We start from the raw sequence: 26,580 nt of genomic DNA on the forward strand, positions 1-26,580 counted from the left end.
CGTGCTGCTGGCAACAGGGAAACGGGCAATGGGCTCGGAGTCAAGGAGGTCGACCGAGACCCAGAGACCACGACGAACGACCTCAGAGGAGTGGGGACGCTGGCTGCAGGCAATAGAAACCTTTGGGCGTGCCATGAACCCCAAGGTGCGCCCAGCAGACTCGGATAAACCAGCGGTGACCATGGCGGGTGGAGTAAACCCCGTGGTACGCTGTGTGGATGAGAGGCCCTTCGTCGTCGTCAATCTCCTGGGAGAACAACTCAGAGCCTTGGTAGATACGGGAGCTGTAGTAAACCTGATAGGGGATCAGGTGATCGGTCTTCTGCAAAGACACCGAGTTTATCCGGAACGAAGACCGGTAGAATTGCGGATGGCCGACGGCTCCAGTTGTATGGTGGATAAACTGTACAGACTGAAGGGGATGGTCGCAGGAAGACCCCACGAATGGTATGCCTTAGCAGTACCCGACCTGACGACGGATATGGTGCTGGGTATGAAGTGTATAGAAGACTTGAATATGCTTCGATTCCACGTTCCATTGGTAAACCGCCCCGCTGGTGATGAACCAGCCGGAGCTGCGGTGAATGCCCTCAAGAGCCTGTCCAGCCAAGAGGACAGTGCGTTAGAGGAGTTCTTGGGATTGGAACTGCCGAAGTTCGACGCGGTAGAAGGCCGTACGACTCTAGCGGAACACGTGATCCGGCTGAAGGATGACGCGGCCCCCATAAAGCAACGGTATTACCCGAGGAACCCTGCCATGCAAGAGATTATAAACCGGGAAGTGGCATCGATGCTGCAGGAAGGAGTGATTGAACCCTCCCGTAGCCCGTGGAGTTCCCCGGTGGTTCTCATCAAAAAGGGTGATGGTAAATATCGGTTTTGTATCGACATGAGAAAGGTCAACGAGAGTTCCATCCCAGACGCCTATCCTCTGCCAAGGATCAATGCCATCCTGGAAAAACTGCGTCCCGCCCACTACATCAGCACCCTCGATCTGAAGAGTGGCTACTGGCAGGTCCCGTTGGCCAAGGAGAGCCGACCTGTCACAGCCTTCACTGTACCAGGTCTGGGGCTATACCAGTTCACGGTAATGCCGTTCGGGCTGCATTCCGCCGGAGCCACCTTCCAGCGTCTTCTGGACAAGATCATTGGCCCGGAGCTAGAGCCCAGAGCGTTTGCTTACCTCGACGACCTGGTAATAGTGTCGCAGACATTTGACGAACACTTGCAGCTTCTCCGAGAGGTGTTCAGGCGCTTGCGAGAAGCAGGCCTGAAACTTAACCCCGAGAAGTGCCATTTCTGCAAGCGGGAGCTGAAGTACTTGGGCCACGTAGTAAGCGACGGAGGCATCGCAACCGATCCAGAGAAGATACGAGCTGTGCAGGATTTCCCCGTTCCCCGAAACGCCAGGGCACTCCGGAGTTTCTTGGGTCTAGCGTCATGGTACAGACGCTTCATCGAACGATTCGCTGACGCGACGGCTCCACTGCGACTTCTGCTGAAGAAGGACGCAAAATGGTCTTGGGGACCAAAGCAGGACGCCGCCTTCGCAGACATGAAACGTCGGTTAGCCTCCGCCCCAGTGTTAGCTTGCCCCGATTTTACGAAAACGTTTGTGCTGCAAGTTGACGCATCGAACATGGGGCTAGGAGCGGCGTTGACGCAAAAGCATGACGGAAAGGAGGTCGTCATTGCGTACGCCAGCCGGCTTTTGACAGACCCAGAGAGAAACTACTCCACGACGGAGAAGAAGTGTTTAGCCCTGGTGTGGTCCACTCGAAAGTTCAAGCCGTATCTGGAAGGGTACCACTTCGTAGCGATCACCGACCACGTCGCACTCAAGTGGCTTATGCGGTTGCACGAGCCTAGTGGACGTTTAGCCCGGTGGATCATGGAACTCCAACAGTACGACTTCGAAATCCAGTACCGCAAAGGAGCGTTGAACCGGGTTGCGGACGCGTTGTCAAGGCAGCCGGTGGAATCCCCTAGTGAACCCGAGAGTGAGCGAGGTAATCCTCCTCTCGAGGTGGCGGTACTGACGAGAGCCCAAAGGAGGGAACGGGAGGCGCATCGGAGGGAAACGGTGGATCCACCAACCGCCGATGATCCTGGCACAGAGAGGCAAGACGAGCGAGCTGCCAGAGAGGACGAGAGCGAGGTGACTCAACCTCCTCTAACCGAAGGTCCAGCAGTCGAAGTCCCACCCGAAAACGACGATACGACACCCGAGGAGCGTTCAGCCCCGGAGCCCCGAAACTGGTACAGCAGGATGTTACGAGCCGTAACTCAGAGACCTCAGACGTATCCCCGGTTTAGAGTTGTGGAGGAACAACTTTATCGTAGTCCCAGACGCAGGAGTGGTAGTAACCCCGTCTGGAAGACCTGTGTTAAGTCTGACCAGGTAAAGGACGTCCTTCGAGAAAACCACGACGCGGCAACAGCTGGACACCTAGGTGTGAAGAAAACCCTAGCGAGAGTCGGTGCCAGCTACTATTGGCCAAACTGGAGGAGAGAGGTCAAAGAGTACGTGCGTTCCTGTGATGTGTGCCAACGCTATAAGGTGGAGCAGGTCACTTGGTGGGCCCGTTGCCCCGGTCAGGCAGGGGGCATCGTTTCCTGTTAGTACTGCAAGACACCTTTAGCAAGTGGGTCGAGTTGTGCCCGATTGGAGCTGCCACTGCCAGGAGTGTAGTTACAAAGACTAAGGATGTCATACTGCGGTACGGGGCACCCGAGACCCTGATCTGCGATAATGGGACGCAGTTCGTTTCGGGACTGTTCAAAACCCTGGCGGCAGACTGGAACATCAAGTACACGAATACAGCTCCCTACAGTCCCCAGTCAAACCCGGTGGAGAGAGCTAACCGGGTGGTGAAGACCATGATTTCACAATTCGTGAAAGATAATCATCGGTCCTGGGATGTGCACATGGGCGAATTCCAATTTGCCATGAATTCGGCAGTCCATGACTCGACGGGGCACACTCCGGCGATGCTGTTCCTCGGCCGTGAGTTGAGAGCGCCTAACCCCGTGCGAGGTCCTCCACTTCAAGAGACAACCGAGGAGCGTGAGCCGGCGTTAGACGAAGTTCACCGCAACCGACAGCAAGAGTTTAGCCGAATTTACCAGCTGACTCGAGAAAACCTGAAGGCGGCCTACGAGAGACAAGCCAGGTACTATAACCTCCGGAGACGGGAGGTGGATTACCGTCCTGGCGACCTCGTGTTAAGACGTCTGAGGGTCCTTTCATCGGCGGCCGACGCGGTCGTAGGCAAGCTCGCGCCGAAGTTCGGTGGACCCGTGGAGGTAGTCAAGAGACGTGGAGCGAACCTTTACGAGATTCGGGACCCTGACAAGCAGGAAGTCCAAGTCTGCCACGTCAAAGACCTGAAGCCCTATCATGCCAGGACTACACTGTAAACCTGTTAGGAGGTGATCATGGTGCGGAGACCAATAAACCCCTATACAGAGTGATAGACGGGTGGCTCCATTAGTTAATGTCGAGTGTTGTGTTAACCGACTAACTACTGGTGAAGGTTGGGATCCTCGTGGGTTAACTTTGGATTCGTGTGGGTGACGGCAATGTGGTTACAAGTGGTCTTGTTTTAATACTCTTCTCTGTCCTAGGTAACTTTGAGATGGCACTTTTGAGACCCCTGGTAGCAGTGTCCTCCGCTGACTTGGACACGCTCGCCCCTGGCCGTGTGATAAACCGGCAGGTGGTATCTGCCTACCTGAGGATAGTGGAGCGCCGGGGACTGTACTACCCGACCCTACCAACCATCTGGGCCGCCGACGGTAACTTCTTGGCGAACTACAAGACCGGAGGGTACAGTGGTACGAAGAGGAAGAACCCTGCGGCCAACATCCTGACACCGGACCTTCTACTCTTCCCTCTGCTGCTGCCTCCATCTCACCCTCACCGATGGTCGCTGGTTGTGGCAAGACCTGCGAAGAAGGAGTTGGTGGCGTACGACCCGGCAGGCTGTGAGAGAGCAGCGGAAATGGACACGGTACTGCAGTACCTCGGTGACGTCGCCAAAATCCAGGGTGTGTCATTGAACCCCTGCGAGTGGACAAAGAGGGAGACCCCCGAGGGAACACCAAAGATTGCAGCCAACGAAGCGGCCGGCATCTACGTGCTCGCCTTCGCCGAGTTGCTGGCAAGGGAGGCCGGCCTGGAGGGGCAGCCCATCAGCGCACTGCGAGGAAGAGTGAAGATCGCCTCTGTCCTACGGCGCAGAAGATTCGACCAGGAGGACATGGGAAGCCTGGAGGTACGGGGCAGGGATCGGTTTCGTCCTCCAGCAGGGTCCCGGCCCGTAAACCCCGTCTCATTCTTGGTGAAGGAGAGAGACAGGAGTGAGGCCATGGTTTGCCTGCAGGATGACCCAACGTTTGCAGAGTTGGAACAATCTCTTGGCTGCAAAGGATATCCCAGTACTCTCTTCCCCGCCATACGCCAGAAGACGTGCGAAGTCCAGGAAAAGAGGCAGGGGAGCGAAGAGCCCCCTAAGCCTCAGGAGGACACAGACGACATGACAGGTCCAGGGTCACCGACCCTATCGTTGGACCACTCCGACCTCGAGGAGGAGGAAGAGGACCTAGTTGAAATACCTTCACCAGGACCTTCAGCTTCACCAGCCAGACCTTCCCTTCTGATTAAGTCACCGATACGGTTTCCCAGAAAATCCCCGGCGAAGAGGGTTACGTGGAACGTCCGGCGAACCGTCCATGCTTCACCTGTGAGAAGATCCCGGGATGGGCAGACTACCGAAGCGCGCCGGCAGTCAACGCCAACGTTGCCCAGAGGCCAACGAAACCCCAGGCGATCGACTCATCAACGTCGTCGAGACCCTCCAGGACGTTGGACCAGGACGGTTCGTCTATCGGCGCATCTACGATTGGGACCGGAGCGTTCAGCCCGGCCTCAAAACTCCCCCCGTCATCGTCGGCAGCGTCACTCGGTGGGTGCGGTGAGCCCCACCAACCGAACATCATCGAGACCCCGACGGCCCTCGAAGATTTGTCGCAAATGGCAACCAGGTGACCGCGTCGTGGTGACAGAAGACCTTCTGCGGATCCTGGAAAGAGCTGAACGAACCAGCGGTCAGCCAAACAGCAGAAGAGGTCGGAGGTGGCGAGTAGAGCTGGAGGATGGGAGCCACGTGCGTCTGAGGCCGCACCAGCTACGCAGCATCATTGACGCCCAGGGTGTGTGAAACCCCTGAGCGTGGCACGAACGAGTAAAGAAGAGGAGTTAACTCTTCAAGTTTGTTTTTTTACTTTAGGCAGGAGCCTTTATTTTTCGTTTTGTCATTTTTCGCCAGGAGGCGTTTTGTTTTGTTTTCCTCGTTTCCTTTTAGGCTGGTCAGGAGGACTGACAGCCCGCTGGGCAGCAAGTAGCTGCCAGCGACGATTACGGGGGCGGCAACTAACGGATGGAAGGCCGCCACGAGATCACTGCGGTGGAAGGGGCAGTGACACCGGGCAGGGATGTGCGATAAGCCAACCTGACCCGAGGGTATGATGAGCGATAAGCCATCTAGTCCCAAAAGGACACGTATCAACGAACGAGAGGAAGAACCGTCGTTGAAGTGACGAGTGTTCTAGACCATAAAATGGACGTAAGAACGAACGAGATGGCAGGGTGTGTGATAAACCATCCTTGGCCCAGGAGTAACAGGCGTTTTTTTTTGCTGTTTTTTTTTTGCACCCGAAGTTGGTAGGGAGTGTAACGTGCCTATTTTGAGGGGGGGTCAAACTAGCCTACTCCTAGGTCTAGCCTATCCCTAGGCATAGCCTACCAGCCCTAACTAAGGTTATAGGTTAGAAGGCTAACCTTAGTTATAACTTCCATAGTAACTATAGGCATGATACACTGTTGTGTTTGGTAATAAATAAGTGTAGAACGAGAGTTATTAATACTGTATGAGCGTGACATAAACCTTATACAGTGTTTTATAGCTTATTGACTCACCAGCGATGTGTTTCGCAAGCTAGGGATCAACCCGGCTTGGTACTTCGAAGAAACTTTCTACACTTAGTAAACCCGCAGATCATGGCCTTAGGCCAATAATCCGTCTCAAAGACGTGAGGAAATGCGGAGTGAATAATATAAACCGACAACTTGAAGTTAAAACTCATTGTCGTGTGAAACAAACACAACATAACCTACAGTCGACGACAACAACAAGCTCGAGCGACTGACGATTTAGCGGCTGCAGACGACGGCGGCCGGCTAGCTTTTTTTCGGGTAGCAAACAGCAAGCAAACGTTCCGGATCAGCTGAGCCCCCTACTTTGCTAGAGAGGGGAGCGAGAGGGATGAACCGAGGAACCCTCAGACGGCAAGCAGGAAAGTTAGTTCCTCACCAGCCACGAGTTAGGAGAGTTCCTCACCAGCAACTATGACGACTAGTTCGAGAGGTCTTCAAGTGCCGATATAGTTTATTGGTGAAGCATAGTTAACTCGTGTGATACGTCAATACATATTGTAAGCCTTATATTTAATTAGATGTAAGGTAAACCGAGTTAACTATTGCCAGGGTGTAAAATACTAGTTTTTAAAATCAGTTTTACTAGATTTTATATTTTCACTCCTGTTAAACCAATGGACTTAGTTTTAAAAATAGTTGTTTAGCCTCCGGATTACTGTATTATACTTAAAATGGTTTAAAATACCTGCATATAGTAATCCTTTGTTGCTGATTTAGGCAACTAGTTTCGGTTCTTGTTTAGAACCATCTTCAGGCCTCAAGGTGTCAAGTGATCACTTCATTCGAAGGTCGTTAACAGAGTTCAATAAATAAAACATATACAAAACACGATACACGGAACGGACACACATTACAAAAAACACGAAAAACACGAAGGGACATTGACAATCGATCGTGACCGGGCTGAGGTAAAGTCTAGACTGGTGGTCAAAGTGGTCTGTGACGTTGTCTCTGTCTTCTTATCACCGGTGCGTGTTCATTCATTCATTGTTCCCTCCAGTATCCTTATAGCTGTGTTGTAAATATAGTTGGATTGGAAGGAGAGTTTATCGTTCAAAACATTTTGATGGTCAGCTTTAACCGCTCTGTATATTTCAAACTCTTCCAATGTGTTTCTGGTTAGACGGTCCTGCGAGAAATGTAAAACTTCCATATTACTATTGATGTCTGAATAATTGTGGTTGTGTAATACTAGATGTTCTGCAAAATTTGATGTTTGGGGAGCTGTTGTTTTTCTGGGCATATGTTCCTTAAATCTCTTCTTAAACGAGCGTGAAGTCTGGCCAATGTAGTAGTTCGTGCAGTCATTACAATTTATTTTGTAGACTCCAGACTTATCGTAGATGGATGAATTAATTTCTGTTTTATCTTTCAATAGAGATCCAAGTTTATTGTTAGTCTTGAACGATACGGTGAATTTATTTTTGTCCATGATATTTTTTGACCTTCGAATGAAGTGATCACTTGACACCTTGAGGCCTGAAGATGGTTCTAAACAAGAACCGAAACTAGTTGCCTAAATCAGCAACAAAGGATTACTATATGCAGGTATTTTAAACCATTTTAAGTACAATGGACTTAGGCTACTTTGACTTGATCATGATGGTGTGTTAAACCCATAACGTAATGAATACAATATTACGAGGCCAGTGTACTTTTAAATCCATTTTTAGTAAGCCCAAAACAATTTAATCTCATCATATACGAATTGATCAGTAGTAGTCAGTGACTACTAATATTAGTTGTGCTAGTTTAGCACGTCCCGATCGGCACGCATGGCGTGTTGGTAGTAGTGGCCTTGGGCCTTGTGTTACGATGTTTTATGGTTTCAAACAACGTGTTTGCCATAACGAATTTAGAGATTAATGGAAACCAGAAAGTGGATAGTTCGTTTCGGCCTTGGTTACTTGTTTTAATTTTCGTTTTAAGTAACAAGGCATTTTATATTTCTTTCTGACTGGTGAATTAATCTCTGATTATTTAACGATGTTTGGTTAGTGTCATGTGAGATAATCCGTGACTAACCCTTTGAGTATTATTTCATGTTTAACGATTTATATGTGTTTTAATATTTTGTGTTATGAGTTTACGACAGGTGATGAGATTGTTTTGGTGCGAATTGGATAACGTTGGCCTATGGTCTGGGACTGGCGAGTCGGCGTGGACTCAGCGTGTCTTCGGCAGCTGTGGTAGTGTGTTGAACCTACCTTTGGTGACGACCATGGTACTCACGACGCTTCAGCAGCTGTGGTAGCGTGTTAAACCTACCTGGAGTGATGACCAACTCACGACGCTGGAACCATCGACTCGTTAGCGGACGGAAGATCGACCTAGAGCAGTCAGCTAGCCTACTACGATTCTCGAACGGCTGGGGTTGTGTGATAAACCAACCAGAGGAACTCACATCACGCTGTTGGCCAGCTTCGGTGTTCTTCGATTGATTATCCAGCGGCAGTGGTTGCGTGATAAACCAACCATTGCAACGGAGAACAACGGTCAGCGAGACAACCGGGGCTTGGTCAACGTGTACCCAACGAGTGTTGAACCGTTGTGGTGGATCTTGGCGTGGTGTAAACCCAAGGACTATCCGCATCGGGGGTGGCAAACGATAACTACGAACGGACGGCCATCACGGGACTCACTGCGGCGGACGGGGCAGTGACACGGGACCGTGTGATAAACCGGATCCCCGAGGACTACATGCGAAGGGCGCAAGTAGCTCACATCGGGGGTGGCAAACGACAACTACGAACGGACGGCCACCACGCAGCTCACTGCGGCGGACGGGGCAGTGACACATGTCCGTGTGAGAAACCGGACACTCAGGACGTGAGCGACGAAAACGTACGAGTAGGCTCCCCGGCTGTAGTACCGATATAGGGCGCGCGGGCTGGAAAACCCAGGCCGCGGTGAAGACCAGGTGAGGATGGCAGAGCCCCAGCCTACGACGACGAGTGGGGGGGTGGAACGCACCTCAGCCTGTAGCCGTGGTCGACGGGTAAGCTCGAACCCTATGCTACAGTGGCGGGTTGAGTCGGCTAAGCTAAAGGTACCGCGACATCACGAGTCTGTGTGCAGAACCAGACAGACACCCAGGACGGCGGCGGAGACCGACGGGGACGAGGACTACCGGCTGTAGTCTCGATTGGGGCCACGATGGACGCCCAGCCTGCAGTGAAGGCGTAGTAGCTGCCTACGCCTACCCAACGTTAGGTGGGTGATCCGAACCCCGACTACAGCGGCAGGTGGAGCTCCCCAGGTACCGCTACAACGCTGGGATCTGTGTGTGGAACCAGATTCTCCTGGGACGATTCGGGGATGACGACTAACGACAATGGAAGGTCATCACGTTTCACTGCGGTGGAAGGGGCAGTGACAGGGGTCCGTGCGGTGAGCCGGATTCCCATACGACGACGAGAATGACAGGGGTCCGTGCGGTGAGCCGGATTCCCCTACGATTACGACAACGACAGGGGTCCGTGCGATGAGCCGGATCCCCACGATACGACAACATCGACGAAGTGTCCCTGCAACGAGCAGGACACTCATACGACGACGACAACGACAGGGGTCCGTGCGATGAGCCGGATTCCCATACGACGACAAGCACGAGCAACGGGCAGGGGACCAATGCCCCACGTAGTACATCACATTTATGGCGCCCGAACAAACTACGGCAACGACGGTATTCCTGCAACGAGCAGGATATCCATACGACGGCAGAGACAGGGGTCCGTGCGATGAGCCGGATTCCCAGACGACAGCACCGACAGGGATCTGTGTGAGAAACCAGATGCCCAGACGACAGCGGCGACGGATGGGAAGTATGACCTGAGTCTGCGGTAGCATCGGCGGTGGTCACAACAGACCCAGCCTGCAACGACGGCCAGGTGAGGCCGGACGAGCCCCAGCCTACTACGACGAGTGGGGGGCGGAATGAGCCTCAGCCTGCGGCTGTGACGACAGGAGGGCGACAGTGGACCCCAGGCTACAACGGCAGACGGAGTCAACCCATACTTGGTGTGCAGAACCCAAGTGCCTGGCTGGATGTCGTGTGCTGAACACAAAAACGATTTCGGGGGTGGCGACTAGCTTCCATGGAAGGCCACCACGTCTCACTGCGGTGGAAGGGGCAGTGACCGGTCCGTGATGATTAATCCGGACTACGGCGACATCTGTGTGATGAACCAGATGCTCGAGATCTCCGACGCGGTAAACCTCAGCCAAGGCGACGGCACGGCTGAGCGTGAAAGAAACATCTTGACGCGAACCCTGGAAGGCCAACCCAAATCTCCGTACTGAGGCCTATCCGGAAACTAAATGTGCTGTATAGCACGTGGTACTTAAACCTGGCATGTAAACTAGTGTTATATGTTTCAGTGTGGAAAAGTACGTCACACATATCTTGCAGTCTCATCAACACCGCGAACCGATCGCGGCAAAACAGGTTCACATATTTTATGATTTCAGCAACACCGATAATCATCTCCCGCGATCGCGGCAATACCCGTGAGCCTATCTTGCGGTTTCGGCGGCACCGATAATCGTCTCCCGCGATCGCGGCAATACCCATGAGCCTATCTTGCGGTTTCCGCGACACCGATAATCGTCTCCCACGATCGCAGCAATACCCGTGAGCATATCTTGCAGTTTCGGCGACACCGATAAACGTCTCCCGCGATCACGGCAATACCCGTGAGCATATCTTGCGGTTTCGGTCACACCGATAATCGTTTCCCACGATCGCGGCAACAAAAGCGGTAGTATTTCGATTAGCCGACGATTCCGATGACCGGGCTCCGGATTCCCGGAGGTTTGGGTGGATTCCTGGAGTTTTCCAGGACATTTCAAGGTAAGATAACATTCCCGGAGTTTTCCGGGTTTTCCCGAATTTCCCGGAGAGTAGACACCATGGAGTATTTAACGCCGACAACGACATAACCCCCAAACTGGTGTTTATTTGTTGACAGACGACAGACGAAACTAGACCAGCTCAACAAGTGAATTCGATCAGCTGTTATCTAGTAGTACTAAAGTTCGCCGCTTGAGCGTGTAAGCCTTGAGCGGGCAGGAACGAAGGATTTTACTCAAAGACAGGATTATTCGTTCGTCGTCTTCGAAGTAACTTCGTCGTTACATCTACGCTTGCACGATAATCGACAATTCGTTTACTGAAGGTTAGATATACTAGTTAGGCCTTTTTACGTTTTATTTTATTTTCGTTCAACACACGCATTCTCGTTTTACGACTATTTTTGTTCCAAAATTTGATATTAAATAACTAAATTTTAATAACTTAGTTTCCGCTAACTTGAATCTTGACCCGCCAGTTCCTGCCTGTCAGTGACTAGCGGTGGCTATCGTTAATTTAATTTTCATTAATTAGTTTCGAAATTACGATTTCTCCGTTCGCTTAACAAATAAATATCACGTCTAAATTATATCTCGTTTTCACCGTTTTAATACCCCGAGACTTGTCGTCTAAGTTCTAAACCCCGTCTTTGGCGGGTGAAAGAATCAAGTCTTGGAAGCAGGCTGATTTGAACAATCATCAGCAAATTATCCATTCAATTAAATTAGGCCCCGACGACTCTGTAGGAATTGTGTTTTACCTTAAATATATTCTAAATATATTATAAATTATTTATATTATAAATTAATTAAATATATTCTAAATATATTATAAATTATTTACAAACGTTTTAGCCAAACAGTTAAAAGTTTAATACGAGTAGTTTTATCAAATTGGCTAAGATAGAATACTCGTCGGCCCTACAGAGTCATTCCAAAGGTTAGGCAAAATTTACCAAAACACATTAACGAAGGTGAGGATGAAATAGCTCCTACTGAGTGTCTGCAGGATTTCCTGAGCGCTTCTAGAGCTCTGAGCCTTCGATTAAATTTAAATAAATTGATCAGTCAAAGCCGTGACAACTTCGTATCGACCCCTGGATTTTTCTCGGCTCCTTCTGAGCACTCCGGGGAAGAAATTTGAGTGTGGCCGGTTCTAGGGTAGGCCTAGCCTGACTTTGGTGAATACTAGTTTATTCCCCCCCTAGAATTTTGCGTCACACTACAAAAGATAGAAAACCTTAATATAGCATGCAAAATGCGTAGTATGTGAGAAATTATACAAGAAAGTTTTGTCACAAGTCAGTATGTGTATTCTAGGCTGATTAGCAGCTCATTGCCATCAAAGAATGACTTCTTTACTAGATTACTACAATACTATACTTTTCACACAGAGACGAGGTGGCATACCTTGTTAGCGCGAGAGCCCAGAATGAAGAGAGTGTCTTTACTGAGCCTCGCAGGGTCCCAGTTGCAACTCACAGGTCGAGATATTCTTTTACGCAGAGCAACAGTCTGGCTGGTCTCAGAGTCTGTATCTGACTCCTTGCGCTTCCGCAACAACGGGCTCTGAAAATAGTGAGTGAAAGGTTAATCCCTAAGTTATTATCACAGTAATAGTTATTGTAACAAATATTATCTAGTCAAATATTTTACACAAGAATTAATGTTGAAACAATTCTAAGGATTAGAGCTATGTAAGCGCAGCATGTATACTAGTTAGTGGCTAGGCCTGTACATCACTGACCTGAGTATGTGTTCTGCGAAGGCGAGACTCTATGAGGCTTGTAGTCTCACAGTCACTGAAGGGCGACCCCCCTCTGCTCAGTGGGCCACAGTACATCTGTTTGGCTTCATCCAACATAGCCCGACAAACCTGATAGAAATAAAAAATGTTTTATACCTGTAATTATGTGTACTAATGGTATCAGATAAATTATACATACTCTCTAAGCTTTGGTGTTGAAACCAAAACCTTCTAAAATTTTACTAGTTTAAATTTCAAGTCTTAAAAAAAACAAAATGGAAGTCTTTCTGAGTTGAGAATGGTGTAGTTTTGTAAATAAATAGTATCAGCAATCTGGCTAATGGGTGTTCCAGTTGAATGCACCGTGAAAACAATTCATATCCAATGTGATTTTAAAACTAATACTTTTTAATCTTTATTTTACAAAGCACAAATTAAATAAACCATTTCAGAATTCTGACACATACTTTCTCCAACTACCTTTATCATGGGTAAGCGATGAGAGTAAATATGATATTTAAGAGGCGGTCGGAGTCAGTCTGTATTCTATATTCTGCAAGCGTCACGAGCAAGAACACAGATCTACCAAAACAGACTTTTGTAATATTACCACCCTCGGCCACCAGTTTTGTGGCTGTCAAATTGCGGGAGCTGTGATTTTTGAGAACCCTGTGTGACCTAGAAACTAGAAAGCGTCAACTCGGCTACCCTCAGCCAGTTCCCGCAGGGGGCCCATGCTTGCGTGGGTACGTGGCCTAGCGACCACGCGGACCCTAGCTCTCCCAGAGGGGAGGTAATTGCCCGGTGTTTGACCCGGCACTTCAGGTAGGCCACAGTTATGGACGACTGGTAAGCGCCAGCCCCTTAGGGGGAGCCTCCAGTGACACTCCCTCCATTCAGGGTGGGGGGGTGTTTAGCTCTCAGTGACGCCGTTAATTCCGCCTCTCCTCACCTACCTGTAACTGTGGTGGTGACTTGAGTTCTTCGGGCTCGTCCTACCTGTTGTGTTCGACTGACATTTTGTGAGGCATATACTCGACTTTGGAAGTAGCCTCGTCCTGGGAGGTGAAAAACCTAGCCCCCAAAGGGGAGGTAACTGCTCGGTGTTGGTATCGGCATTTTCAAGTAGGCCACAGACATGGACGACTGGGCATTGGGTCCCAGTGACATTCCTTCATCCAGGATGGAGGGGTGTTTAGCTCTAGGAGAGATGGAAGTGCATCATAATCTCTAACCTACCTGTGTCTGTGGTTCTTTGGGTTTCGGCCTGCTTGTTGTGTGCGACCAGCATTCAGTGTGGCAAATCCTCGACTTTGGAAGTAGCCTTTCCTGGAGGTGAAAACGGGCAAGTACCCGTAGCTCACGGGGACACTCAAGGGAAACGTAACTTTCCGCAGTGTGAGGGTAACGGTTTGTAGGCACTTATGCAAACCAATCCCTGTCTCTGATCACGGACGGTATGGTTATCTTGAGTGTGGGGGGGTTCTTCCCGGAACCTCAATTGAGTCAAGGGTGTCGCCACCTCTGGTGGATAGGTTCATCCGGGTGGGTCCCACTTCTATACCTGCCTCCTTTTGGGAAACCCTGATGGCCTGGCAGTGATGTTGGGTCTGACGGGCAAACGAAGTAGATCGGGTGCTGGGTCCGAGCCCGCCAGGGGTATCTGGGGATCTATCGCTCTGGTTATCTCTGGTTTCCCAGCAACTGGGTAAGGCCTCGATCGGGTAGTGGTGTAAATGGGAGGTTGGGGTTCCCCCCGTCAGCGTGCTGACGGTCCCCTTCCTTCTGGCTATGATGGCGGGTTCTGCCTGTCAAGGATTAGATAGGTCCCGAGTGTTGCTTGCACTAAATGCGTCGGGGCGCTCCATTATGGTCCTCTAGGGCTTTGTACCTGGTGGAACCCAGGTGGAGTGACGCTTAAACAAGTAGCCGGAATCCCTGGTTAGGATTGAGGGGCAGTGGCGTTGCTTGGTTAAATTCCAGGGGGGGGAGAAGCCTCAAATTTCCCAACTGCCTAACATAGATTTCCCAACTATTTTTTTTTTTTTAAATCAATTTCTGTACCGGTACTATTTTTAAAAATCTACAAATTATTATACTACACTGCAGTAACATTCAATTCAGTATTTATAAACTCGCATTAACAAAACATAGCTAGTTTTACATCCTATACAAAATTACTCAATTTCTAAAACTTCTACCAATTCATAATGAAATTTTATGACTTCAAAAAGCTTGAACAAGTAATGTTTCGAATCCAAAAAACTTTAAAAACCATTGTGGTAGCAGACGTAGCAGTGTAAAATTTTAGTGATATAAAATAAGCCTCAGAGTACAAATTAGTGGGTATAGAAAATATATTTTATTACAAAATAATGAAATTAAAATACTTTTAGAAGTTAAGATCAACATTTTAACTTTCATAAAACTTACAGCTAGGGTAGGCCTAAACAAGTTTGTAATGATGAAATATTAATATCAGTGTTGTGAATAATATTACTCTAGCCTAGAAAGGAATGAACCTAAAGTAAGACTCGTATAAAATAAAAACGTTCAACTTGGTTGATAATAAACTTATACATACAATAAAAATGTTAACCTTCATCTTCATCAAACTAGAACTTAGACAAAAATCAAACTTAGAGTGAAAGTCAAACATCAAATTTTAGGTTATGTTTTGTCCACGTAGATCTGTTTCAGAGTGATTAGTTGATTCATTTTTGTAAATCCTTAATTAGGAGTGTTAAATAACTTGTGTAGATTTTTAAAATATATTCAGAGAATAAATATTCCATTTAGTTTATTAAAAAATAAGAGTTTTAAAGGTAATACCGATACACAAAACCTATGTTTAATGTTATTTTAATCTGCTTATTAGCAAGTACTCCGGTCAGTTAGCCTGCTCCAAATACCACAAAAAAGGTATAAAATATATTTCATGTGACTGACGTGAAAAATATTTTTGAATTTCTTGTAAACACTAACAAACAACATAATTGAACAGAAGAGCTACATTGCTTGCACTTTCAAAATTCAAACTTGCAGACGAATCATTCAGAATAATCAACACAGGACAGGATCAAGGTACCCAACATGCGTCCAATAAGGAACAAAATTTCTCGTAAACGAAATTCCAACAAGCTTTACCGCTAATTGATTATTGATTTCTTAAAATAAGGCGTGTTTAGCCATGGTTTAGCCTTGTTTAATCAAAGTTAAATTAAATCAAAGAAGCGTCAAGTTTATTTGTCCAAGTCAAAGAAATTTTTCCCTTTGATGGATTTTTGCAAATATTTAAATTTTGTTTAGTTTAAAAATATATTTTTCTTGTATCCGACTTCCCAACTGTCCCAACTCATGGCAAGGAAATTCCCAACTTTTCTCTTTCCCAGATTCTAGGGGGGGGAGGCTCCCCCCCCTACCCCCCCCAAGGCGACGCCCCTGTTGAGGGGCAACCCTCTTTCCGAAGGGTCTGCTTCGGCAGCCGGCGAGCCTGATGACCTTAAGTCATCCGCCCATGATGTGCTAAAGGTTGATGCGTAAGCTTCGGCCTACATCATGGGGCCCGGGTATGTCTCACGATAGGTACCGGGTATGTAGTCAGGGGGCTTCGGCTCTCATGACAAAGAATAATAATAATAATAATAATAATAATAATAATAATAATAATAATAATACCCTCAGCCAGTGTCCTACCAATTGTATATTGTTTCACTTTCACTGCTTGCTACCTTTGCTCACCCACCCTCTACGTCTCAGCCAGTCTCATTTCGTCACCATCACGTTTCCAATGTGCTAATTTTCAACACACCGTAAAATATGGTATGGAAATGCGAATCACTATTTCATCAAAACATTTAATACTACACAAAAACTTTAATAATAAAACACGTGACATTGAATTCAATTATATAGAACATATAGCTATTAGGCTCAATGATATAACCATTATCCTGAATTTGTTTGTAGTAAAAATGTAACAAAATATTTATTACACACCTTCGAACACATTTGCATCTACACAGCTAAAAAGTTAATGCAAAAGTCCGTCAAGAAATGGAATTAATCTATATCTTTACCAAAAGTGTTGCGTATGTCTGAGAAGGGTTTTTTTATAATAGTGGAATGTATTTTGTTGAGAAAGTTAAATTTAGTTTTGGTTTAAAAATTCCCTGTCCTGACCCTGGGCTGATTCAAAACGCTTGTTATAATTCCCACTTATATAGATCAATATTATTTGTTATTCTAATAAAAACATTTACTCAACATAAGAGCACATTTCCAGCATGAATCATGCTCCAAAACCAGTAACTATTTTATGATTCAATTACAAAGTTTTCATAAGGCCTGATCTCAAAGAGCTTCAAATAAACTCAAACATACAATCTGCATATATGCAGTTCATGTAAAATTTTTCGAGTTTGGTACCCATCTTGTTCCAAAACTCGTCCTCTCTTTCAATTTATTAATTCATCTTAACTAGCAAAATGAGAATCACGACAAATTAAATATATAAATTTGTAAAGGATCTCCAACACCGAGAAACTAAGTGAAGTTTATATTTAGTTTAGAGTTACAATCATATTGTTCAATGGTTTTAAAAAGATGTAGAACTTTACCCTAAGGTTGTACGCATTTTTCGCCTGTCTAAATGTCTTTGACGTCATAGCTTACCCTCGTCATCTGTCAAAACTTGATCCTGTACGCTTATTTCGCAAGATTCGAGGTGTACGCTTTTTTTGTATATTCGACGCAGCGCTGGTCCGAAGGGTGGATGGTTCCTGGAATAACTTACCATAATTGTACGTACTTCGTATGACCGAATAGACTTTTGTTCTACTGGAACTTGTTTTCCTACTGACAAATAGTTGGTATCAAACTGGGTGTTGCAGGAGCTACTTTAATGTTTGATATCAGTAATATTTTAATTGATGAATACACAGTCCAAAAATATTTTAGACTTAGATGCCTGTGAAATAAATATCATCACTTGATTGGCTTTGTAATACATCAGGGATATAATTACTTAACGATACATAATCAGTGAAACTGTGGCCAATTTAAACGAATAGTTTTATCGCGCTTGCTCGGTAACGGGTCTGTAGTCTGCAATCGACTGTGCTGCTGTCGGCCGGGACATCGTCGAACTAGTACATAGTTGGTAAGCACGGCTTATTTGCAAGCTTTTAAAAAAAAAATACAAAACATAATGTCAACCATCAAGTAAAAATAATTTTTATCACTGAATATACTTATATATGCTCTTTAATATGGCGTTCGAACTATAATTGTTTATAGTGCTAGTCATTTTATATCTTAGCAGAAAGTATTGCAATTCCTTATGGGAAATGTAAGAAATGAGTTATTTTATATTCGGCTTATAATTAAATACCCCTGCCAACCTGCAGCAAACCTGCAGACTAGGCGAATTTCCATTTTCCTGATTGGATTCACACTAAAATTTCTTATTCAAAATATCATATTTATTCCCTACTAGCTGTTTACGTACGGGAATCTTGTAGTAAGTTGAAACCTTATATTCAGAACAGGAGTTGGTTTGCATATTTAGTGTGCATTTTTCCAGATATGCTGGCAAAACTATTACTGTATATGAATACATATAAACCTTCGCAAATACAATATCTGACAGTTTCAAAGCCAAAACGAATGCTTCGCAATTAATTGTCACCCGATCGTGTTAGTCCATATTTTATATCTTATGATAAAAGGATTTGTTTTTTAGATCTATGAGGCATAGCAATAAGGTAGGCCTGTAATTAAAAGTTACTTTTCACACTGAATAAAAGTTGTTAAAATACTACCTCAACCTCACTACTGCACACTTTATTCGAGTTGAAATTTTCATTAACAAACAACTTACCACTTACTTTACTTGTGCTCTTGTCCTTCCCACGAAACACTGAGAAATTTGGACATTAATGCGTTACTAACAGACATACACACACACAAATACAGAATTGAATTAGAGGATTTGATACGCTTTAACCAAAGCAAATTACAAACAAAATAATTATTTGAAAGTTTTGATAGTGTCATCAAATTTTATAATACAGTAATCGGTTTTATAGGCCTAATCAAAATGTAAAATTGGTGTAAATCCGTTGGCAAATATATAAGTAAATTAATACACAGTACACAAAACATTTATACGAACGCCAAGCTTTAAAAATTCATGGTTTACAAAAAAAATCTTTCACTAATGTTTTATCATTTTCATAGCATAAACTAACATTTTTGAGTAGAGACAGAAAACGCAAAAATTATACAGTAAGACATCAATTAAATTTATTAAGAAATAAGAAGCAGCACTAACGATAACTATAGTTGTAAATAGTGATGTGTTTGTACGTAAAAATGATTCTTACTGCTACTACCGTTTCTAAGGAAAAGTAGCAGTACCAACAACCAACGTTTACATTTTAAGAAAAGAACTATAGTACTTACGACCAATTCAAACTGTCTTTCTAATCAAACTGTATTATAGGTGTTAATCCGTTGGCAGATATATCTATATCTATAAAAGAGGAACTATGTATGTATATATATGTGTATATACGTTATGGACTCCGAAACCGCTCGACAGATTGTAATGAAACTTTCAGGCATTATTAAGCATCTTTCAAGGATGGTTCGAGTGAAGTTTGTTGCAGATCCGTCAAAAGGGCTCTGCCCCAGAGGGTTTTAAGTGGGCCAATGTCAGACTTTTTGATCTAGAATGTTTACAAATAAATATAATTTAAAAGCAGATGTTTACTTTCACCAACTGTTTTGTACGTTTGAATAACTACAACATTCTGTATTTTTCACCAACTGTTTTGTACATTTGAATAACTACAACATTCTGTATTAGCATTAGTCATGATTTGAAATAGTGCCACAGTGTTTCTACAGATTGCAGCACAGAAAACTACTTTACTTTTAAATAAGTCCAAATGTATTAAACCCCAATCGCAGCACACCTGTGCACTTAACAACGTTTAAATTCTCCAATGTTAAATATAAAAACATAAAAACCTTTATAAAAGTACTGTATTATAAACAATAAAAGGGATGACTTTTTTAAATGTATGACAGCATGTTATGAACAGCTAATTTGCAACCAAAAGGTGAGTGAGCGTAGCGAACGAACATCAACCTGGAGGCGAGTAAGCGTAGCGAACGAGCTAACCTGAAAACAAGTTAGCGCAGCGAACGATTTCCAACCTGAAGGTGAGTGAGCGTAGCGAACGAACTTCAACCGGGACGTGATTGAGCCATGCGAATACTTATGAAGTTAAACGTGGCAAAGCCCGTGGGTACAGCTAGTAAATAAATAAATACTCAGGCCACAAAACATGTAACATGTAACGTTAACAACGTAAAGCTTTAGAAACTCTGGCAAACTATGGTTTGCTCAAAAAACTTTCACTTGATGTGGTGCAGTACTGAAGTTATTAATCTCCCATGGTTTTAACTTTTTTTTATAGTTTTCAAAAATCAAAGTTATTTCCCATTAATAGCATAAAGCAACTTTCAATGTTAACATATTAATGACAGTTTGAAGAAACCACCTATATCCAAACAAAGGTTTCTTATTTAAAAGATTACGTCATCTCTAAACGATAATCGGTACATAAATCTAGCAAACATTCGGAGGAAATGTGACAAAAAACGCACAAATCTGGGGTTTTGGACGTTTGCAGTTTTACTTCCTAAGTAGAAAAAGTACCGATATCGTTGTCAAAATGTAAGTAAGTATAAATCAAAAGTGACACATTGGAAAAGCAAGTTTAGCTACATCTGTAAGTTAAACCTCTGTTACGATCACAGCGAATTCAGAAAGATCTCCAAAGATTGCAGCAACATCCACGATAACCTACTGCAGTTGTGATTTTTTACCTTGCACTTTACACAACTGACCTTGAGCGCCATTAATGTGTGGAAACCTTTTTTGTAAGCAATTGGTGACGATGATTAAAAAATGTAAGTTTCCCAGCACTATACAACACTGATTCACGGTCTTTTCCCACGTTATCAAAACTCAAGAAAATCATCGACTTGCAATTAATTAAACCGGGCACAACGTTTTTAATCTAACTTGGTTTAGATGTGCTTATAAAACTTGATCGAAAATAGTTGTGGTATTTGTAAACAGTATTTAATGTAAACATATCAGTAAACATTCCATCAATAGACCTACACACCAATAGAAGATGGCTCATAGGTCTATTGATGGAATGTTCTAATGAAGGCAGCGCAATAGCGGTGATAAGTGACATATTGGAAAAGCGAGTTTAGTTGGAAAAAACACTGTAACGTTGACAACGAAATCATAAAGGTCTTCCGGGGTCGCAGCAACACCCGTGATCACCCACTGCAGTACTGTAGTAATTATTTACTTGATAGAACAGCGATCGAAACGCCGTTAATGAGTGGAAATCTCGATTGTAGGCTATTAGTGGCGATATTTAAAAATTTTAGTTTCTCAGTCTTATACAACACTGATTTGCTGTATTTTCCCTGGTTATCAAAACTTAAGTTAAATTTTATAGACATAGAATCTCCAAGTTCTTGACTTGGATGTGGATTATAATTATTTTGGTTTACAGTTAAAATTATAGTACTTGCGATCGATTAAATCCGTTATGCAAGTCAAAAGGTCAATTAACGTACTTGGTTCCTCAATGAATGGTTTTCGATTTGCGTACAAAATGTGATTGGAAATGTTGCAGTATTTGTAAACAACATGTAATGTAAACAATTAAAAATATCAGTGACAGCCAGAAGTGAGAATTGATCCAAACAGCTGTTCGTTATTTCATAAAATGTAATAGTAAACATTGTGAGAAAACTTAACAAAAATCGAACAAAATTGGGTTTTTGATGGTTCGTTATATTTTTTCAAAAGTAGTTAGGCCACATTTTAATAGCTAAAGACACTCTCGCCAATCCAGTGAATACAGAAAAATAATTAGAATCTTGATCTGTACTCTAGTTTTCAAGGAGTAGGCCACGTAAAATGACATTTTGGCGTTACAGACGAAGCCACAGAATGGACAAACAGACAAACAGACATACAGACAGAAATTGAGATAAGACTCATTTCGGCTCTCTTAGGCCATGAAACGTAAAAATAACCAAAAACTGAATGATTCTAAGCAATAGACAAAACTGTAATTTTATTTATATAGATTTAAATAACATTATTTTAACGAATACTTAGGTTTGCTGCGACACAGAGGGTAAAAAAGTGTTTTTAGTAAAATGTTAAATAGTTAAGTCTAAGATAAATATATTTTCCCAATTTGATCAAAATATGTTCATAAAAAAGCAAACTACAACAATTGTTCTTATTCTCCATAAGAATTTTAAATTGAAATTTTTTTGGAATCTTCTCCGTAACTATTAGGCGCATAACAACGCTTCAATATACTATGGTTATTTGTGTAACTAGTAACGAGAGCAATGTTTACGAATGATCTCGAGTGCAGCAAAGGCCTTTTGCACTCGTGTTACACATTATATTTTTCCTACAGTCACTATAAAGCATATAAATAATAAGTCTTTCAAACACTATACAACACGTTTTTAGTTCAGCTGGCAACACAAATAGGTGCCCTAGAGAAAGTAGTACCCGGTCCGTATCACTCCGCTATTTTTCCTCGGCAAGAAATGTGCTCTGCGACTTGAGAATATAGTTCCGTATGTTTTTGTAATTTGAAGTGGTTTCCGCGCTTAAAAAAAATGCTTTAAAGGTATTTTCTTTTTTATTAAGATCGTAGGAATGTTTTAAAAACGTTTAAAAGAAAAGTCGAGAAAGTTCAGAAGTACCGAAACTATAAACACGAAATGACAGGTTAAATCTTAGTTATAATAGTCAATCAGCTGCTCATAGTATTATTATCTTTAAGTGTTGCCAACCTATTTCCAAGCGTACACGGATTACGTGCATAATAGAACCACGCTGTTTTGTGTTGTTTCGTTGGAATCCTGATGTGCGCCAAAGTATAAACCGTACGACAAAGTATAAACATGCAGCAATTAGCAGCTTTCTGTACTATAAACAGTACAAGGAAGCCAACTTTGTCGGGTGACTGTAGGAAAAATTGTTTTTTGAGCCCTACAAAATGGTTCCAAAATAAATTGCAAAATTTTATGTTTTTAGGGTCATAATGGGAAAAACCAATTTTTACCCCATAAAACCCCCATAAACCCCCGTTCCCATGGTCTGATCATGCTGGCTAGCGAACTCGTTCGAATAAATGTAGGTTTACACGTTTTTACCAAATTTCATTGAAATCGGATAATTTTTGCTCGAGCTATCGTGCTAACGGGGACACATATATATGTAAGTAATATACAGGGTGACAATTAAGTCTTAGGACGACTTTATAACTTAAAAACAAATACCCCCGCCCCAGCAAACCTGCAGACTAAGCGAATTTCCATTTGCCTGGTTGGATTTACACTAAAATGTCTCCTTAAAAATATCACATTTATTCCCTATTTAAATATAATCAGTTTAACACATACTTAGGTTTGCTGCAACAGGGAAGGTAAAAATGTTTTTTATGTAAAATGTTAATAGTTAGTAAGAAATAAAAATATTTTCCAAATTTGGGCAAAATATGTTAATGAACAAGCAAACTACAACAGTTTACTTATTCTCCATAAGCATAACATGGGAATTTTAAATTTACAATTTTTTGGAATTTTCTCCATAACCATTAGGCGAATTACAACGCTTTAATATACTAAATTATTTGTTTTTTTAAGCTCTACAAAATAGTTTAGAAAGAAATTGCAAAATTTTATGTTTTTTGGGTCAAAAATGGGAAAAACCCATTTTTACCCCATAAAACCCCGTTCCCATGGTCCGATCATGCTGGTTCGCGAACTCGTTCGAATTAACGTAGGTTTATACGTTTGTACCAAATTTCATCAAAATCGGATCATTTTTGCTCGAGTTTTCGCGCTAACGGACACATATAAATATATATATACTAGCTGTACCCGCGGGCTTTGCCCCGTTTACCTTCATAAGTGAGCTCGTTCGCATGGCTCAATCACGTCCCGGTTGAAGTTCGTTCGCTACGCTCACTCACCTTTAGGTTGGAGCTCGTTTGCTGCACTCATTTGCCTTCAGGTTGAAGTTCGTTCGCTACACTCATTCACCTTTTGGTTGCAAATTAGATGTTTTCATAAATTAAAATATCCCCGCCGCAGCAAACCTGCAGACTAAGCGAATTTCCATTTGCCTGGTTGGATTTACACTAAAATGTCTCCTTAAAAATATCACATTTATTCCCTATTTAAATATAATCAGTTTAACACATACTTAGGTTTGCTGCAACAGGGAAGGTAAAAATGTTTTTTATGTAAAATGTTAATAGTTAGTAAGAAATAAAAATATTTTCCAAATTTGGGCAAAATATGTTAATGAACAAGCAAACTACAACAGTTTACTTATTCTCCATAAGCATAACATGGGAATTTTAAATTTACAATTTTTTGGAGTTCTCTCCATAACCATTAGGCGAATTACAACGCTTCAATATACTAAATTATTTGTTTTTTTAAGCTCTACAAAATAGTTTAGAAAGAAATTGCAAAATTTTATGTTTTTTGGGTCAAAAATGGGAAAAACCCATTTTTACCACATAAAACCCCGTTCCCATGGTCCGATCATGCTGGTTCGCGAACTCGTTCGAATTAACGTAGGTTTATACGTTTGTACCAAATTTCATCAAAATCGGATCATTTTTGCTCGAGTTATCACGCTAACGGACACATATAAATATATATATACTAGCTGTACCCGCGGGCTTTGCCCCGTTTACCTTCATAAGTGAGCTCGTTTGCATGGCTCAATCACGTCCTGGTTGAAGTTCGTTCGCTATATATATGTATGTATATATATATATATATCATATATATATGAATTTGAACGGATGGTGTTTTTGGTCTCTAGGGACCTCAAAACGAAAAAGTAAATCGGTCCCGGGTCCAGGTCTTACCATGAGTACTACGGTAATAGCTTATTCCCTATATGGGAAATTCGCTAAAAATAATAATGGTGCTGCACCCTGTTGGTAATCCTTGTAACTTTAATGCTATTGAACATCATAGAACAGAACCAACTTGTTTAATTGAAACAGCTTTTAAGATTCATTAATTCCTTTTAAATATGAAAAATCATAAGGTTAACATGGGAAACCCCAGAGCCACTGGGGAGAAGCCAGAAAGCCCGATCAGAATAAAAACCACTTAGTTTTCCTATTTAATGCCCAAAGAATCAGTGTACCGAATTTCAGCATCCTAGGTAAATGGGAAGTGGGAGAATTAGTGATGAGTGAGTGAGTGAGTCAGTCAGTGAGGGCTTTGCCTTTTATATATTTAGATAGGCTATATAAATATATATATATATATATATATATATGAACTTGAACGGATGGTGTTTTTGGCCTCTAGGGACCTCAAAACTAAAATAAAAATCGGTCCCGTGTCCAGGTCTTACCATGAGTACTACGGTAATAGCTTATTCCCTATATGGGAAATTCGCTAAAAGATATATCTCAACCAAATTTGGCATATCATTACTGGTAACAGTAAGATAATTTTTTGTGTATATGGTGATTGTATGTCCCCAATAGGGGACGACCCATAGGGAGTAAGATGAAAATCTTAAAAGGTAAGCATAAATTGATGTGTACATCAAATTGGAAGGTATTTTTGAACTAAAAACTATGCCGCAAACCTGATCTCAAATGGACAATCGAGTCAAAAATGACAGCTATTCAAAGATTCATAGAATTTGCAATGCTCCTACATGCTACCTTCTCAGGCTGCTAGCCCCTAGAAGACGGAAGAAAATTGCGACGCTGCCTACAATGCACTGGAAAAATAATATTAAAAGTAAGTCGCAACCGTTTGCCAAGGATAGCTCAGCCTACAATGGCTGGGTAAAGTTCCAGGGTCTGCGATAAGGTCAGGGAAACCACTAGGCCAATAGCCGGGTCTAACCGGTATAGGACTGGCTCATACACGGGCACTGTGAACAAGTCAAAAACAAGTCACCAAAACAAACGTGCAATAATCACTACCAGGCCTACGCCGATTCTCCACTCTCCTAGGGGGTCGTTGCTGACTACGCAACTCGGGCTTCGTCCTAACTATCCAATAGTTAAGCCCAGAGTGCCTAAAACACGGTGAGTTACACGACGACTTGCCAATAAAAACCACAACGCGTGTTATCACCAGGCGGGGTCTACTAGGCCACTATAATCCAATACACAACTCTAATGCCCAAGCTAAGAATCAAACAGTTCACTCAATAATCGTACCACATAATAATATACAAGTACACTATAGGTAGAGTGACTACACCACTAGTAGCTGGTCTCAATAAATACCAAGCAAAACTAAATGGCAATTGCACTATTAAAATATTGAGCTACTTAGTAGCAGATAAATAAATATTAAATACGTTCCAAACACTAGATAAATATATTATCTGATAGCCGGTACTCCGCTATCCAAGCTACCAAGCTAACGTGTTGGATTACTAAGCAAGCTGTTCAGGTTAAATTAAAATAATTAAATGATTAATCAATACCAACCCTACTGCTACTACCACTACTGCTATATCAACGTTATATTGCTTAGCCGGGCTTCTGTTAATAGGTTAATAAAACTAGCTACTAGCCTACTGGCCTCGTGCTTCCAACTACGCACGCTAAATCGTGCAGCCTAGGTTTGTCGGGCCTCAGAGTTATTAGTAATATAACTAACTCTAGGTACAACGCAAAATAATATCTACTACAGTCAATTAAATTATATTATTTGCGCTCTGGCACCTGCCCAGAACCGTCAGGAATACACTTTAATATTATTCCTGACTAATATAAATCCTAACTACCGTCAGGCTTTGACCAGCACGGTTACAACTCTAACCCTCGCAATAAAACCAGATATTAATATTATC

The 26,580-nt window shown here is 43.3% G+C and overlaps 1 protein-coding gene across 5 annotated transcripts in view; it reads right to left on the minus strand.

The window, feature by feature from the left end:
- Positions 1–26,580, minus strand: part of LOC128982838 (deoxynucleotidyltransferase terminal-interacting protein 1) — a 141,982-nt gene that overhangs the window by 88,736 nt on the left and 26,666 nt on the right. For all 5 annotated transcript variants that reach the window (XM_054401873.1, XM_054401874.1, XM_054401872.1 and 2 more), the window contains 2 exons: positions 12,597–12,725; positions 12,260–12,418 (listed from right to left, as the gene is read on the minus strand). In XM_054401873.1, the coding sequence (XP_054257848.1) occupies positions 12,260–12,418; positions 12,597–12,725 (288 nt within the window). The remainder of the gene's footprint in view (positions 1–12,259; positions 12,419–12,596; positions 12,726–26,580) is intronic.

The sequence above is a fragment of the Macrosteles quadrilineatus genome, unplaced genomic scaffold, assembly GCF_028750875.1.
Source record: "Macrosteles quadrilineatus isolate MER2022 unplaced genomic scaffold, UCM_ALF_1.0 Scaffold_1__1_contigs__length_201487025, whole genome shotgun sequence".
NCBI lineage: Eukaryota > Metazoa > Arthropoda > Insecta > Hemiptera > Cicadellidae > Macrosteles > Macrosteles quadrilineatus.